The sequence below is a fragment of the Ursus maritimus genome, unplaced genomic scaffold, assembly GCF_017311325.1.
Source record: "Ursus maritimus isolate PB19 unplaced genomic scaffold, ASM1731132v1 scaffold_10, whole genome shotgun sequence".
Taxonomy (NCBI): domain Eukaryota; kingdom Metazoa; phylum Chordata; class Mammalia; order Carnivora; family Ursidae; genus Ursus; species Ursus maritimus.
The window spans coordinates 67,967,158-67,983,036 of NW_024423344.1; the positions used below are offsets into that span (position 1 = coordinate 67,967,158).

At 38.7% G+C, this 15,879-nt stretch overlaps 1 protein-coding gene across 2 annotated transcripts in view; it reads left to right on the forward strand.

Annotated features, from left to right (window-relative positions):
- The window catches only part of UBAC2 (UBA domain containing 2), a 172,604-nt gene that overhangs the window by 101,329 nt on the left and 55,396 nt on the right, over positions 1-15,879 (forward strand). For both annotated transcript variants that reach the window (XM_008685003.2, XM_008685004.2), the window contains exons 5-6: positions 7,298-7,421; positions 11,669-11,716. In XM_008685003.2, coding sequence (XP_008683225.1) covers positions 7,298-7,421; positions 11,669-11,716 — 172 coding nt within the window. The remainder of the gene's footprint in view (positions 1-7,297; positions 7,422-11,668; positions 11,717-15,879) is intronic.

The window sequence follows — 15,879 nt, forward strand, 5'->3', positions numbered from 1 at the left end:
CATCCTCATGGCGTGTTTTGGTTTTTAATTTTTGAAATAGTTTTTATTAAGTGAAACATTGTTATATAATGAAGAACTTACCTAGTTAAAGTGAATGTTCTAGCAAACTGGATCTGCCCTGTTTGGTATTAGAGTGTTCGAGTATGTGAAGAAAAGGCAATGGGGTGATTGTCCTGTGAGATGCTGTGGGGTATAGTGTGTAATCGTTGTATGAGCCCACAAACCTTATTTTTCTTGGCTTTGAAAGTTACCAGGATTTCTTTTGTTGTACTGTAAAAGTACAGTCAATGTCCTTTCTGTAGAAGAGATAAGATGGACATTTGTGACCTGAGTGTTTTCTAGTATTTTATCCTATCAGGTAAGTTGTGAGTACATAGTAGATACTCAATAAATATTAGTGACATTAGTGGAAGGAAGGAAAGAACCTGTTTTCCTCTTTTCTGTACTTCCGCTTCGTATGCTTAAGCCAGGTAGGGCTTCCAGAAGTTGGGTAGTCACAGTGTGAGAAGAGTCGAACTGAATTATTGTTGACAATATACAGAACAGATGTTGTATCATAAAATAAGGAGAAGAGAAAAACTGGTCAGTGACTAATAACATGATATTTTGTGAAGTCTGTGTGTATAGAAATAGCAACGGAAATTTCTACAAAACAACCTGTATGTTCATGGTCTGAAATGTGCGCTTTTGTATTATGGGTATATGTGGTCTAGTACTTAGTCATTGCTTAAAACTATATAGTGATTAATAACTTCTAAGGAATTTTTCAACTTCTTTTATTGGTATGTAAGACATGAACTGTGGTCATTAAAATTCCTATCAGTATTTTCTTGGTTTACATTGAAATGTAACCTCAAACAGGAACATGGCCTCAGATTCTCTATTGTAACATCACCCTTTACACTGTGTTGTTGCTACATGTAAACAGAAGAACTTCTATAAATTAAGTACCTCAAAGAACATGTTCTGTGGTGAGATCTCTCAAGTGCAACCAAAACAGAGTTTTCTTATTATTACCAAGAGACCAGCAGGCCATATTTTGAGTATGTGTATGAAACTATATGTTTTAATCCCATTAAAGATAATGAAGTAAGACACATTTTTAAACAAAAGGCAAATTCTGTGTAGTTTACCATTTTAAAGAGAAATTCATTTATTCAGCAAATATTTTTTTTTTTAAGATTTTTATTTATTTATTTGACAGAGATAGAGACAGCCAGCGAGAGAGGGAACACAAGCAGGGGGAGTGGGAGAGGAAGAAGCAGGCTCATAGGGGAGGAGCCTGACGTGGGGCTCGATCCCGTAACGCTGGGATCACGCCCTGAGCCGGAGGCAGACGCTTAACCGCTGTGCCACCCAGGCGCCCCTCAGCAAATATTTTTTAAGCAACTCTTCTGTGCCAGGTACAGTTTTAGAGAGCGGTGATAAAGCAGCGAACAAAACCCACAGAAATCCCAGGCTCCGTGGAGTTTCCCTCTAGTCAGAGAAATAGAGGATAAGTAAGTCATGTAGTAGATTAGGAGGTTATAGGTGCTGTGGGGAAAGGAAACAGAATTCAGAGTGGGGATGGGTCAGTGAGGTAGGACAGGAGCTGCACTTTGGAATGAGGCGGCCAAGGAGGGCTTCTCCAAGAAGGAGCTATGTGAGCAAAGACCAGAAGGGTGTGAGGTGCACATGTCTCTGGGAAGGTGGCGAGGAGATGCACGTGCCCTGGGGCACCACACGTGCCCTGAGGCACTCCTGCTGGGGCTGGAGTGAGACACACGCTGGTGCAGCGTGGAGGGAGCAGCAAGAGGGAGTGGCAACGTAGTAGAAGACCAAGTTCAGGGTCCAGGATGCAGGGCCTTATAGGTCTTTGTAAAGACTTTGGCTTTTACTCTAGGGTGGGGACTCCGCAGAGGATTTTAAGCCCAGGAGTGACCAACTTGAACTTTTTAATGGAAAGAATACACAGCTAATTAATCAACTTTGTTTGAGTTTTGATAAGTTGAAATGGAACTAAACAGTTCTTTTGTGTAGTATTTAGAATGGCAGTTTATTTTTTTATCCAAATTCAATTAATGTATAATGTATTATTAGTTTCAGAGGTACAGTGATTCATCAGTTGTGTGTAACACCCAGTGCTCATTACATCACGTGCCCTCCTTAATGTCCATTACCCAGTTACCCCATCTCCCCACCTCCCTCCCTTCCAGTAACCTTCAGTTTATTTCCTGAGATTAAGAATCTCTTATGATTTGTCTCCCTCTCTGATTTCATCTTGTTTTATTTTTCCCTCTCTTCCCCTATGCTCCTCTGTTTTGTTTCTAAAATCCCACATATGAATGAAACCACACGAATCTTTCTGTGATTGACTTACTTTGTTTAGCTTAATACCCTCTAGTTCCATCCACGTCCTTGCAAATGGCAAGATTTCATTTTTTGATGGCTGAGTAATATTCCATTGTGTGTGTGTGTGTGTACACACCACATCTTCTTTATCCATAGAATGGCAGTTTAAATAACTCTCTGTTCTTAAAATTGCTTTGTCAGTTTTTATAATCAAATATTGATTACACATAATCAAATTATGTGTAAAGATTTACATGGGTATCAGGGATGCAATGTCAGGTAAAATATTGTGCTTTCTGACACATGTCAAAAGTCTCTTGGGAGACTTTTTAAAAAAGATTTATTTATTTATTTGAGAGATGGGTGCGAGGCGGGGCAGAGGGAAAGAATCTCAAGCAGACTCCCCTCTGAGCACGGAGCCCTATGTAGGGCTCGATCTCACAACCCATGAGACCACAATCTGAGCTGAAATTACAAGTTGGAGGGTCAACTGACTGAGCCACCCAGGTGCCCCTCTAATGGGAGACTTTTTAAAACCTTATAGTTAGTTAAAATGTGATCATAGAAATAAGCTCAAAATCCATTAGACCTATATGTAGACCTGAAACTATGAAACTCCTAGAAGAAGACATAGGCAGTAATCTCTTTGACATCGGCTATAGAAACATTTTTCTAGGATGTGTCTCTTCAGGCAAGGGAAACAAATCAAAAATAAACTGTTGGGACTATACCAAAATAAAGAGCTTTTGCATACTGAAGGAAACCATCAACAAAGCAACAAGGCAGCCTACTGAATGGGAGAAGATATTGCAAATGATTTATCTGATAAGGGGTTAATATCCAAAAAATATAAAGAACTTCTATAGCACAACACCAAAAAACCCACAAATAATTTGATTAAAAAATGGACAGAGGATCTGAACAGACATTTTTCCAAAGAAGACTGCCAGATAGCCAACAGACACATGAAAAGATACTCCGTCGTCAGGGACATACAAATCAAAACCACAATGAGATATCATCTTACATCTGTCAGAATGACTACAATCAAAAAGAAAAGAAATAACAAGTGTTGGCAAGGATGTGGAAAAAAAAAAAAAGAATCTTTGTGCACTGTGGTGGGAATGCAAATTGGTGCAGCCACTGTGGAAAGCAGTATGGAGGTTCCCTAAAAAATTAAAAATAGAATTACTATGATCTGTTAATTCCACTGCTGGATACTTACCCAAAGAAAATGAGAACACTAATTCAAAAAGATAAATGCACCCCTTATATTTATTGCAGAAGTATTTGTAATAGCCAAGATAGAGAAGCAACCCAAGTGTCCACTGATAGATGAATGGATAAAGATGTTGCATACACACACACAGAGGAATATTAGCCATGAAAAAAGAATGTGTTCTTACCATTTGCAACGACATGGATGGACCTAGAGGGTAAAATGCTAAGTGAAATAAGTCAGAGAAAGACAAATACCGTATGATTTTACTTATATGCAGAATTAAAGAAACAATGAACAAAAATGAACAAAGAAAACAAAAGACCAATGAAAAAAGAGACATTTTTTTACTTCTAAAAGCAAATTTAATCAACTACTATTATGAAATAGATAATGCTTGCAACCTGTACATGATATTTTCCAACATCTAACTGAACATAATAAAAAAAAACTTAAAAATTAAAAAACAATAAAATAAATTACCAAAATCATCATTCAAAAATGAAGATTAAATAAAGATATTTTAAGTGGAAAAAAAAAGAAATGACTTTCAGATGATCGATGGACAGATGTTGGAAAAAGAGACTCTCAAATGCAGAGAATAAACGTGGTTGTTGCAGGGGTGGTGGGTGTAGGGATGGGTGAAATAGGTAAGAGGATTAAGAGTACATTTATTGGGTGTGAAGGTAGAGATAAAAATGGAAGAACCAGGGGCGCCTGGGTGGCACAGCGGTTGAGCGTCTGCCTTCGGCTCAGGGCGTGATCCCGGCATTATGGGATCAAGCCCCGCATCAGGCTCCTCCACTGGGAGCCTGCTTCTTCCTCTCCCACTCCCCCTGCTTGTGTTCCCTCTCTCGCTGGCTGTCTCTGTCTCTGTCGAATAAATAAATAAAATTTAAAAAAAAAATGGAAGAACCAATCGAATATCTATTTAAAGAGTATTTAGAGCACCAAATTGCCTCCTTGCCTCAGATCAGTAGATGGTTGCCATGTCCCTTCTCACCCCAGCAGAAGTCTGGGGTTTTATTCTCTGGAGTGGTCTGGAGTGCAGGATACTAGGCACAGCGCTAACCACTAACCTCTAACCCCTGACCTTAACCCTAACGTGAACCCTAACCATAAGCCTCTGGAGAGGTCTCCAAACTGCAGGATACCAGGCACACCCTAAACACCGCCCCCACCCCCCCACCCCCCACTGAGCTGAGAAAGTGACTTCCAGAACATAAGAAAAACCGAGAAGCGACCTAGTTATCCTGGAGAAGCACTGAATTGGTAGTATTTCTGAAAATGGGTATGAAGGTAGACATGAAAACAGAAGGATCAATTGAATATTTATTTAAAGAGTATTTACAGCCCCAAATCCCCTCCTTGCTACAGCTGGGTGGATGGATACCATGTCTTTTCTCACCCCAGCAGAAGTCTGGGGTTTTATGCTCTGGAGAGGTCTCTGAACTGCAGGATATCAGGCACATACCCTCACCCCTAACCCCTAACCCCTGTCCCTAACCCTATCCCTAATACTAACACTAACCCTAATCCTCTGGAGAGGTCTCTGAATGGTACGATACCAAGCATATACCTTAACCCCAATTCTAACCCTAACCCCAGAAAAAACAAGAGTACATTTATTGTAATGAGCACTGAGTAATGTACAAAGTGTTGAATCAATAAATTATACACCTGAAATTAATTTAACACTATATTGTTAATTCTACTTCAATTAAAAATAAATAACAAAAAAGATTAGAATTATAGCCCCTAGGTTCTACTCATAAGTACTATCCCATTTTGGAAAAAAAAAAATCTGATCATAAACTCTTCAAGAATAAGGATTATTTTATTGCCACCAATTAAATGAGCTCCCATGCTGTGCCAAGCACTGTGGCCCATGCATTTCCTTCCGTGCTGTGGTAGGGCCAGGTGAGTGAGGTAGTTGAGACCGAGCCACCGTGCTGCGTACGTACCTCGGCCGCACTGGCCCTGTCATCCTTCTTGCAAGACTGAAGAAGATTGCATCTTGCACAGCTGTGTCTCCAGTCCTTACCCAGTGTCTGGCACTTAGGTGTTCGCCAGTGGGAGTTTTCCCTGTTCTAGTATTTGCTGCATTCTTACAGATGCCTATTGATGCTGCTGGCATTTTTCACACTTGCAGTGTGTGTTTGCTTTTGTTTTGTTTTTAGAAGCAGAATTGAGAGGACAGTGAGTGATTTTTTAATAACACGATCTCTATCAAAGGAGGGAAAACTTGGCACAAGAGGATCTTGTGTTTCCACAAAAATGGTAGTAAGAACATATCTTGCATTTTTCTTATGGTAAAGATGTACTGGTGCCATTCACCAAAAAAAAAAAAAAAAAAAAAGGAAAATGAAAGATAGATTGAGTCATGAAGCCAAGTGTCTAATGAAGAATTGGTGCAAGTGTGTGTCCAGGCCATCCTCGTTCCTGATGCCTTCCTCGTTGTGGCAGGAATGTGAGTGTGCAGTCCTGGAGCTGCTCTCTTGAGATTAGAGACCCCTCCTTACTCAGAGATGTAGACGGAGCTCCTGTATCTGGACTACCGCCTCGCTCACCGTGCCCAGGTGACTCACTGGTTCACCGCAACAGTGAGACTGTGGTGGCTTTAGGGCAAAGTAGGGAGCTTCTGGCCACCCAGAGGAGCTGGAGTAATCCCTGTGGGACAGAACTGAGCTGTCATACACCGTAGGTATTTCCTAAGCAGAAAAGTGGGAAGGACATTTAGGTTGGAAGAATAACTTGTGTCAGTGAATAGTTAAAAGAGCCTAATGTGCCCAGGGAGCGTCTCAGGGGGTTAAGGTTGGGGGAGGGGCCAGGTCAGGGGAAGGGAGAGAAAGACAGGTGTGGGAAACTACACTAATAAGAAAGAATTGGAAAGCTTTGCTATTTCATGCTAATATTTACATTTCCTCTCTGGATACTGGGAGCCTGTGGAAGGATGGGTTTTAAATGGGCGTGTGACATGATCAGAGTTGTGTTTTGTGTGTCAACAGTGTTAAGAGATGGATTTGAAAGAAACAAGACTTTAGAGAGACACTTGTGACTTTTGGGTATGTCAAGTTGAAGGTATCAAATTGAGTTTCATAACCAAGGGGAGGGACAGGCAGACAGTTTGGGAACTTACTTCAATTTCATAATCAATGCCGGAGAAGGGTTTGTGATGATGCAAGGAGCAAGAAGAAGAGCCTATAGTGGAGCCCTGGAGAGGGTAGAAGAAGAGTGGCAGGAGAAATCTGAGGGACCAGCAAGAACAGGTTTTAAGATGGGGGAGGAAGAGGCTTGAGGAAGGGAAGGCAGGAGTGGTAAGGGTGTCAAATGCTACGGTGATAAAATTGGACAGTGTGAGATGAGCCTTAGAGATGTGACCATGGTTAATGATGTTTGTTGTTTTTGTTACAGTCGTTTTCATTAGATGTAAGACATTCATGGAAAGAAAACGTAGCAGCAACTTTAAATTTTCTCCCAATGCCTGACAATCAGTAGATGCTGAACCACTTTGCTGTAGTTCTAGGAGAGTCAATAGTATTAGATAATTTGAGTTTTCATAAAAATGTTATCTAGAAGTACAAATTATTTCCAATGTGATGCAAATTGGAAACCAACTTATATATCTGAGACCACGCTTTCAGGCAGAAATAATTGTAAGCAGTGTTACTTCAAATATATATTTACTGTTGGTATTTTAAATTGCGTATGATAGTACAATGATTTTTTTTTAATTTGTTTGCATAGCCTGGCACCTGTGTTTGCTCTATTTGTACCATTTTACTGCTCCATACCAAGAATCCAAGTGGCACAAATTCTGGGCCCGTTGTCCATCACAAACAAGACATTGATTTATATATTGGGACTACAGGTACAGTATGCATTTTTATGTTCACATTTCTTTAACCAGATCTTTTTTGGGGGGCTCTTTTTCTCATTTGATCTCCTTGAAAACAATGGGTTTTTTCCCCCATAAGTTTGGCTTTATGATCTATATCAAATATTGAAAGGAAGTGTTACAGAACAAGAACATCAAGGTATATAAAGTACTAGAATACTTTCATAGTCTTTAGAAATCTGATAAGAGCTTTCACTGTAATTTGTATCAGTGGAAAATATTTTAATTGCATTGTGCAATTCCGTGTAAGTACTTTTTAAAAATCACAGTATGAAGTGGAAACAAATGAGAACAGTTGAAAGGTAGAAAGTGGAAAATCACTGTCAAAAAAAAAAAAGTAACAAAGCAAATAACTACCAGAGCAAGTAATCAAACCAAAATCCACTTGGCACCAAAGACTTTCCACGATAATGTCATAATTAATACAACAACACTTTTCATCCTTTAAAGCTCGGTAACTTTAGAGCTGGAAGGAACTATAGGGTCAACATGAGGCTCAGAGGCCTTCCATAACTTGACCCAAGCCCCAAACGAATGGGCGCCATGCTAGAACTAGAACTTGGGTGTCCTGCCCCTCGTCCAGAGAACTCTTCTACTGTAGCTTCAGCCTTCTGCTGCAACATCTTTTAAAAAAGTAAACATGCCTCAGCAAATCCTAGTAATAAGACTACACTGCAGAAAGGGGCTATTAGGTGATATGAACACTAGGAAGGATAAGGGAGAGTTAATGGCATGCAGGTTGAGAGATGAAGAATAAACATTTCATGAGAAACAGTTGTAAAAGTGGCGAGGAAACACCCACCCCAGATGAGCCATTGATAACACCTGACAGCACACTAGACAAGTTGGAGGAAATACCAAAGGTTAAAAGGGGAGGGAGGAGAGCGTTTGACAGAGACACTAGTATCCGGTTTGATATGTGTGGGATAAGGAATGTTATGAGTATTGACAGTGGATCAAAAGGCCAAGCTACACATGGTACCACAGGAAACAGTAGAATAAAAGTTCACATCAAAAGCTCTGAGAGTGAAAGGAAAGTGATGAGTATTACAGGTAGAAAATGAAAATCATGTATCTTCTGTCACTTGGCCTGGAACTCAGCAGAGAGAGGTCAATGGCACTGGATATTGGTGAACATAACCTTTTTCAATTTAAATCAAACAGTAAGAACTCTTAACAGTCTTGGTATCAAACCACCTAGCAAACGGTCGGAGTGCCATTGCGTCCACACAGCACGGGAGTTATAAAGTGGGTGAGGCACAGAGCTTCATTTGTGACACTACACTCAATAAATAATAATAATAAATAATTTTTTATTGATGAAATTAATTATATGTTCTTATACTTGTGTAGGAAGCATGGAGGTCATGAGCACTGGGCTGTGGAGCCAGACAACTTGGGTACACTCCCAGCTCCATCACCCGCCAGCTCTCTGATATTGAGCAAATTGCTTAACCTCTCAGTTTTCATGGTTAAAATAGAGTTCATGATAGAACTTACTTTGTAGGGGATTTAGGAGGATTCCATAAGTTCAGTATATGAAGAGTGTTAAGATCACTGCTTGGCATATAGTAAGTGTTATGAAAGTGTTAGCTGAAAACAAACAAAAACAAAACAACAAAAAAGAAAGTGTTACCTATTTTATTATTCCTTATATTTTTAGAATAAGACTACGGAAAAATATTTTTCCACATAATTCTCATCCTTGTTATTTTCAGAGTCATTTATGCTCAACAAGCATCCGTGCTAGATAAAAGGATTGATTTTTTAATTTAAATTCAATTAATTAACATACAGTGTCTTATTAGTTTCAGAGGTAGAGTTCAGTGATTCATCAGTTGTATGTAACACCCAGTGCTCATTACATTGCGTGCCCTCCTTAATGCCCATCACCCTTTATTCCCATCTCCCTACCTCCCTACACTCCAGCAACCCTCAGTTTGTTTCCTGTGGTTAATAGTTTCTTATGGTTTGTCTCCCTCTCCGATTATGTCTTGTTTTATTTTTCCCCTCCCTTCTTTATGCTCCTCTGTTTTGTTTCTTAAATTCCACATATGAGTGAAATCATATAATTATCTTTCCGTGATTGATTTATTTTGCTTAGTATAATACCCTCTAGTTCCATCCATGTCTTTGCAGACGGCAAGATCTCATTTTTCTGCAAATGACATATCAGATAAAGGGCTAGTATCCAAAATCTGTAAAGAACTTATCAAACTCAACACTTAAGGAACAAATAATCCAATCAAGAAATGGGCAGAAGACACGAGCAGACATTTCTGCAAAGAAGACATCCAAATGGCCAACAGACACATGAAAAAATGCTCCACATCCCTCAGCATCAGGGAAATACAAGTCAAAACCACAATGAGATACCACCTGACTCACACCAGTCAGAATGGCTAAAATTAACAAGTAAGGAAACAACAGATGTTGGCGAGGATGCGGAGAAAGGGGAACCCTCCTACACTGTTGGTAGGAATGTGAGCTGGTGCAGCCACTCTGGAAGACAGTATGGAGGTTCCTCAAAAAAGTTGAAAATAGAGCTACCCTACAACCCAGCAATTGCACTACTAGGTATTTACCCAAAGATACAAATGTAGTGATCCGAAGGGATGCCTGCACCCCAATGTTTATAGCAGCAATGTCCACAATTGCGGAACTATGGAACGAGCCCAGATGTCCATCGACAGATGAATGAATGAAGAAGATGTGGTTATATATATACAGTGGAATATTATGCAGCCATCAAAAAATGAAATCTTGCCATTTGTAACGACCTGGATGGAACTAGAGGGTATTAGGCTAAGTGAAATAAGTCAATCAGAGAAAGACAGTTATCATATGATCTCACTGATATATGGAATTTGAGAAACAAGGCAGAGGATCATAGGGGAAGAGAGGAAAAAATGAAACAAGACTGAAACCAGAGAGGGAGACAAACCATAAGAGACTCTTAATCTCAGGAAACAAACTGAGGGTTGCTGGAGTGGAGGGGGTGGGAGGGATGGGGTGGCTGGGGGATGGACACTGGGGAGGGTATGTGCTATGGTGAGCGCTGTGTATTGTGTAAGACTGATGAATCACAGACCTAAAGATTTCATTTTTTGACAGCTGAGTAATATTCCATTGTATTTATATATACCACATCTTCTTTAAAAAGGATTAAATTTTAGATCAAGGGATTAAATTTAAATTTGCAACCAGTGCTCCTTTCTACATGAGGTAGCACTAAGAACAAAATTCGTCAACCTCCTTTTTTGCCTGTGCTTTGTCATCTCTTACTTCTATATCTGCCTTCTTTTTATGGATCTTTTTTTATGTATCCCTGATAAATGTGCAGAACTTTGAGGTTTTCATCTAGCATAGTATCTGCAGTTAACCTCTGGTTCTGCTTCTTTCTCTAGGAGCAGAAGTCCTTATACTTCCAATCTGAAGATCTAAATATGAACAAACAGTAGGCTCTAGATCTTTTCTTTCTTTCAGGAACACTTTGAATGTCTTACAACTTTTTTTTTTTTTTTTTTTTACCCTAAGCACAATTCTCATATGTAAATGATTTAGAAAACAAAGGGAGAGATTTTATGAAACCTAATTCTGATTACTTCTGCATTAATTAACTTTGGTATCATTATTTAGTTTGCTAAGTAACTGAGTTAGTGAACTTCTCTGAGTAAACTGGAATGAGAGTAACAACAGTTAAGCAGAGTAGCATTGGACATGGCCCTGTATGCTTGCAGAAGTCTGCTCATCTAAATTTAGAGTCACAGTGATGAGAAATTAAAATGAGAGAATTATGTAGACTACTATTACTTGTCATTACTCAACACCAAGCATGGGACGGTGACTGCATATTTTGTATGTTGTTGATTGTAATAATTTCTTTGTATGTGATATTTTACTTTGTTTAAATCAATTAACGTCCATTTGTAAAGAAGAATATGCTTGAATTTCACTTATTTTTCTTTGACGGGAGTGGGCCAGGTTCAACCAGTCTGTCTTTGGCTATGGAAAGGCTGAGAGCTTGGTTAAAAAAAGAAAAAAATAATATATTATTTTCTTTTGGCTGACAGAATTGATATTTATTAATTTTCTACTTGTTTACATTAAGAGATATATGATTAGTACTTCAATGGTTATCACTGTAGTTATATAAAATAAAAGTATGCTCTGACTGGCAGTTGAATTTCATTTTTAGTTGCCTTTTTTTTCTTTTATAGCTTTTCACCTCTGGTTCCTACATCTGGATTGTAGCCATAAGTGGACTTGTAAGTGTGATTTCCCCTCCCCCTACTCTCTCTCTTTTCTGAAGGAACTTTAAGAAAAATGTCATGTTTGGGTTTGGGTCACATTCAGTTGTCTCCAACTTTCTTTTAACCATGTCAGTTCCATCTCCATGCTGCTCCCTTATTAATGCAAAGGGGCCAGTTTGTCTGTTTTCAAGGTAATTTTGATGAAAGCTTTAGCTGAGTTTCTTGTTTGTGTTTTTAAAAATTACTTTAATAGTCGAACTCATAGTAGGAAAAAAATGACCAAAAAATGAAGTTGAATTTACTAAAAATAACAAGAGATGTTCTATTTGTTTTGTAAAGAGACATTGTCGTGCAAGGGAAAGATAAGGCGAAATGGAAAGTCAGGTGTGTGGCCAGGGAAGGCAGCAGGCATGAGCTGAAGGGCTGGGCGTCATCCTCACGCGTGTGCTAGAATGTCTTTAGCCCACCCATCCCCCTGCTGCTCTTTTAAATTTAACTTAATTTAATTATTTTATTTCATTAAGCATTTGTGTTAAACTCTAATGAGTGTATGAGATATTTAAAAAGAAATCTAGAACATGAAGTTGAGCTTTATTTTTCATTTATGATTATGGAAATTTGCACTCCCAAATTTATATAAAAATAAGTATATAATCAGTGTGTATGGAATATAGTTTTAATTTTTTCCTTGGGAAAGACTAAGAAAATTGCAGAAGGGATTCATGGTGGTATGTATAACCTCGCAGGGGAAGGGTTTGGAAATAATGTGCCCTCCCCTGCAGACACTGTAAGTGAGTTACCACGATTTCGTGGTGAGTGGGATTGGGGCCCTTGTGTCATTAGTTTAGGCCTGCTCTCTTCTCTCCTTCCTTTATATGCTCTGTATGATTTCTTTTCTGTGTTCATTCTTTTCATATACAACTTGGTCCTTCGTTCTCCAGGCTGCCGGCCCACGTTCTGATCAGATACCTGATTGGCCTTTAGAACCACAGAGCTGACCTACATTATGTGGTCTTCCAACCATCCAAGCCACTTGGTGTTCCTAAGACTTTGTCGTTACTTGGTGACTGTGTGGGGTCAGACCGAGTCTGTGCGGCACTGTCGCCAGGCTCTCCCCAGCCTAATCTCTTCCCACTTGAGCTGCCAGCTTGATTAACAGCTATTTCACCAGCTGCAAACAGTAAATAGATAGCTCATTGCTTTCATAATGAGAGCAGCGTGACAGTCTGTTTCTTTCATGATGCATTTTGTTTCCCTTAGCAGTGAATGGTCTTGAGCCCCGTTTTGGATGTTTTCCTAAAGATTCAAGAATTTGAGAAGTACCAGACTATAATTCTATTTCACTGTATTAGGTTACTATTGATTGATTGGGTCTTATTATCCAAACCCTTCTTTAATAATCATTATGTGACATTTGCTTTAAGTCATTCCATTTTATTTCTCTTGTTTTCAGTCTCCTGGTTTTAAAGTAAGTGCTTCCCATCACCTTAGAAAGTTTCATTTTGTGACATTCATTGCTCTAGAATTGGAGGCTGTACTTTTTCATCTCTTTGTAGTTTTTTTAAAATCTAAAATATGCATGTTGTGGTCAGAGTATTTTTCAGTACACATGCTTAACAGGTAGGTGCTTGTTTAAATTTTTTTTTGCTTTTTTTTAAATTAAGTTTTTATTTTAATTCCAGTATAAGTAACATACAGTATTATATTAGTTTCAGTTGTCTTGTCATGATGAGCACTGGGTGATATATATGGAATTGTTGAATTTTTTTTTAAGAATCAGAAGTGTAACAGTTTTGTTTTGTTTTTTAGAGAGGGATGGGGGTAGGGCAGAGAGAGAGGGAGAGAGAGAATCTTAAGCAGGCTCCACGCCCAGCATGGAACCCAACACGGGACCCGATCTCACAACCTTGAGATCATGACCTGAGCGGAAATCAGGAGTCAGATGTTTAACTGACTGAGCCACCCAGGCACCCCAATAACGAATTTTTAACATAAAAATCCCTTAAGAAGTGTAAGTAGAATTGCACAGTATTTGGAATATAATTCCCAGAGTTTAGCATTTAAATAATCCCCTTATTAATGAATTCCTCTGAGCCAATTGAAATTTCACTTTTTACAGTAATTAATTCAGCCAATGTTGACCTACTATGAACACAAATCTAATAAATCTTCATATCAGTTTGGTTATTATTATTCTATCATAATTAGATGATACTATATTTACTTACAATGATTAATATCAGTGATAATCACAGCCAGTTTTCCTTTATGTTATACAATAATGTTGGTACTTGTTTTGAACTTAATGAATATTTTATTTCTGACCTTTCCAGAAAACCATGTTTTTATGTAATATTTAATATAGTACACTTTAGATAAGGATAATTATAAAGAAGGATATTAAAATTATTTGTGAATGTTCAGTTTACACACTACTGATTATAGAATCAGAGTTGAGATCCACAAAGCCACAGCTTGTCCCAGATGTCTCTTGCTCAACGTGACTTCTCCTCTCCCCATGTATATCAAGTGACTTCCCTTTTTTTTAATGCTAAATAAAATACTAAAAAGAAAATAAAAATTCTTACTATCAAAAAGAAATGCACAGATGGTATTCAGTGTTCTGGGAGAATGTTAGGAAACCTGCTAATGAAATTTCACGTTTCAGCATTGAAACCAATAGTTCTCCTGACATACTGCGTGTGTTAAGGAAGTGATTTTATTTCAATCTGGCAATTACGTGTTTTTTAAGAGAAAGAGCTTTTTAAAAAAAGACATTTGTGTAAAACATAAGTCATGTGTATCTGCTGTCATAGAAACCACCAACTTTACTCATGCTTTTCTGGAAAGCTGCCAACTTTGGATTTATTTTATTTAGTTAGTGGTGGATTTATTTTGGTTAAGCTAGTTTTTATCTCTCCTTGTGTCACTTATTCTTCCATGATTATAAATGTTTCTGAATATATAACTTTAAAATAACCTCACTGATTAGGGCACCTGAGTGGCTCAGTCGGTTAAGCATCTGCCTTCGGCTCAGGTCATGATCCCAGGGTCCTGGGATCGAGTCCCACATCTGGCTCCCTCCTCAGCAAGGAGTCTGCTTCGCCCTCTGCTCCCCGTGCTCCCCACCACCACTGCTTGTACTCTGTCACTCTCTCTCTCAAATAAATAAAATATTTTTAAAAAATAATAAAATACCTCACTGATTGAAAGGAGAGAGGTTATAGATTATAGTCAGGACAGTACCTACTGGATAGGAGCCCACTTTCTGTTCAGTTATGTCAGAGAAGAATGAGGACTAAATTTTTTTCCTGGATTGAGAGGGGGAAGGTGTTTAGTTTACCAGGGGCAACACTAAGTTAGTTGCCTGGGACCGCTGTCCCTCTTGAGTTCCATTTCGTGATCTGTGAGTCTACCTGCTGCCAGAAAGGTAAGGGGCATTCAGGTTTACTTAAAGAGTCCTTTGAGATTACTCACATGTATCACTGATATGTGTTTTATGTTGTGTCCTTCTTCCTTTGGCAATTCTGGTTTTTAATACCACCATTTAATATTTAAAATACAACTGTTTCCATGAAAGATTGGAAAATTGTAATTGGAAAGCTTGGCGACAGCAGCCAAGGGAAATGTCTCAATTAAGCATGAACTTCAAAGATGTTCATATCTGTCTGCTTCTGCTATCCTCTCATTATTGTGTGTGACTGTTCTTCTCAGTGTCTTTGGTAAGAGACCTTCAAAAATCGGGGGCACTCTTCACATAGTCACAAGTTCTCTCATCTTCTTACACATTAATACTTCTTTTCCGTAAAGAATGTGTTGCTTACTTACTGAACTGTATTTAAGTTCTTTTTGTGGTTCTGCAGAGAGCCTTTGGGCTCTCCATATCCCTGCACTTCTTCATTTTCTGCCATTTTATGAATCATAGTAGTGAATCATTACCGCTGGGATGTACCCTAATTCTCAAAAGTTGAAGTCTCAGGCCTGAGCTGATTCTGGAATGATTAAAACAGAAAGAGCATGCTTTTGCCAATTTTCTTTTTACAATTCACATATTTATCATCTTTTGGTCTTCTTTCAATCTGTTTGGGGGTGAGTTAACAGACAGGCCTGTATTTCTCAGACTCCAGGCTTCTCGCCTTGAACTCCCCTTCACAGCCTACCCATTTCCTGCATTCATT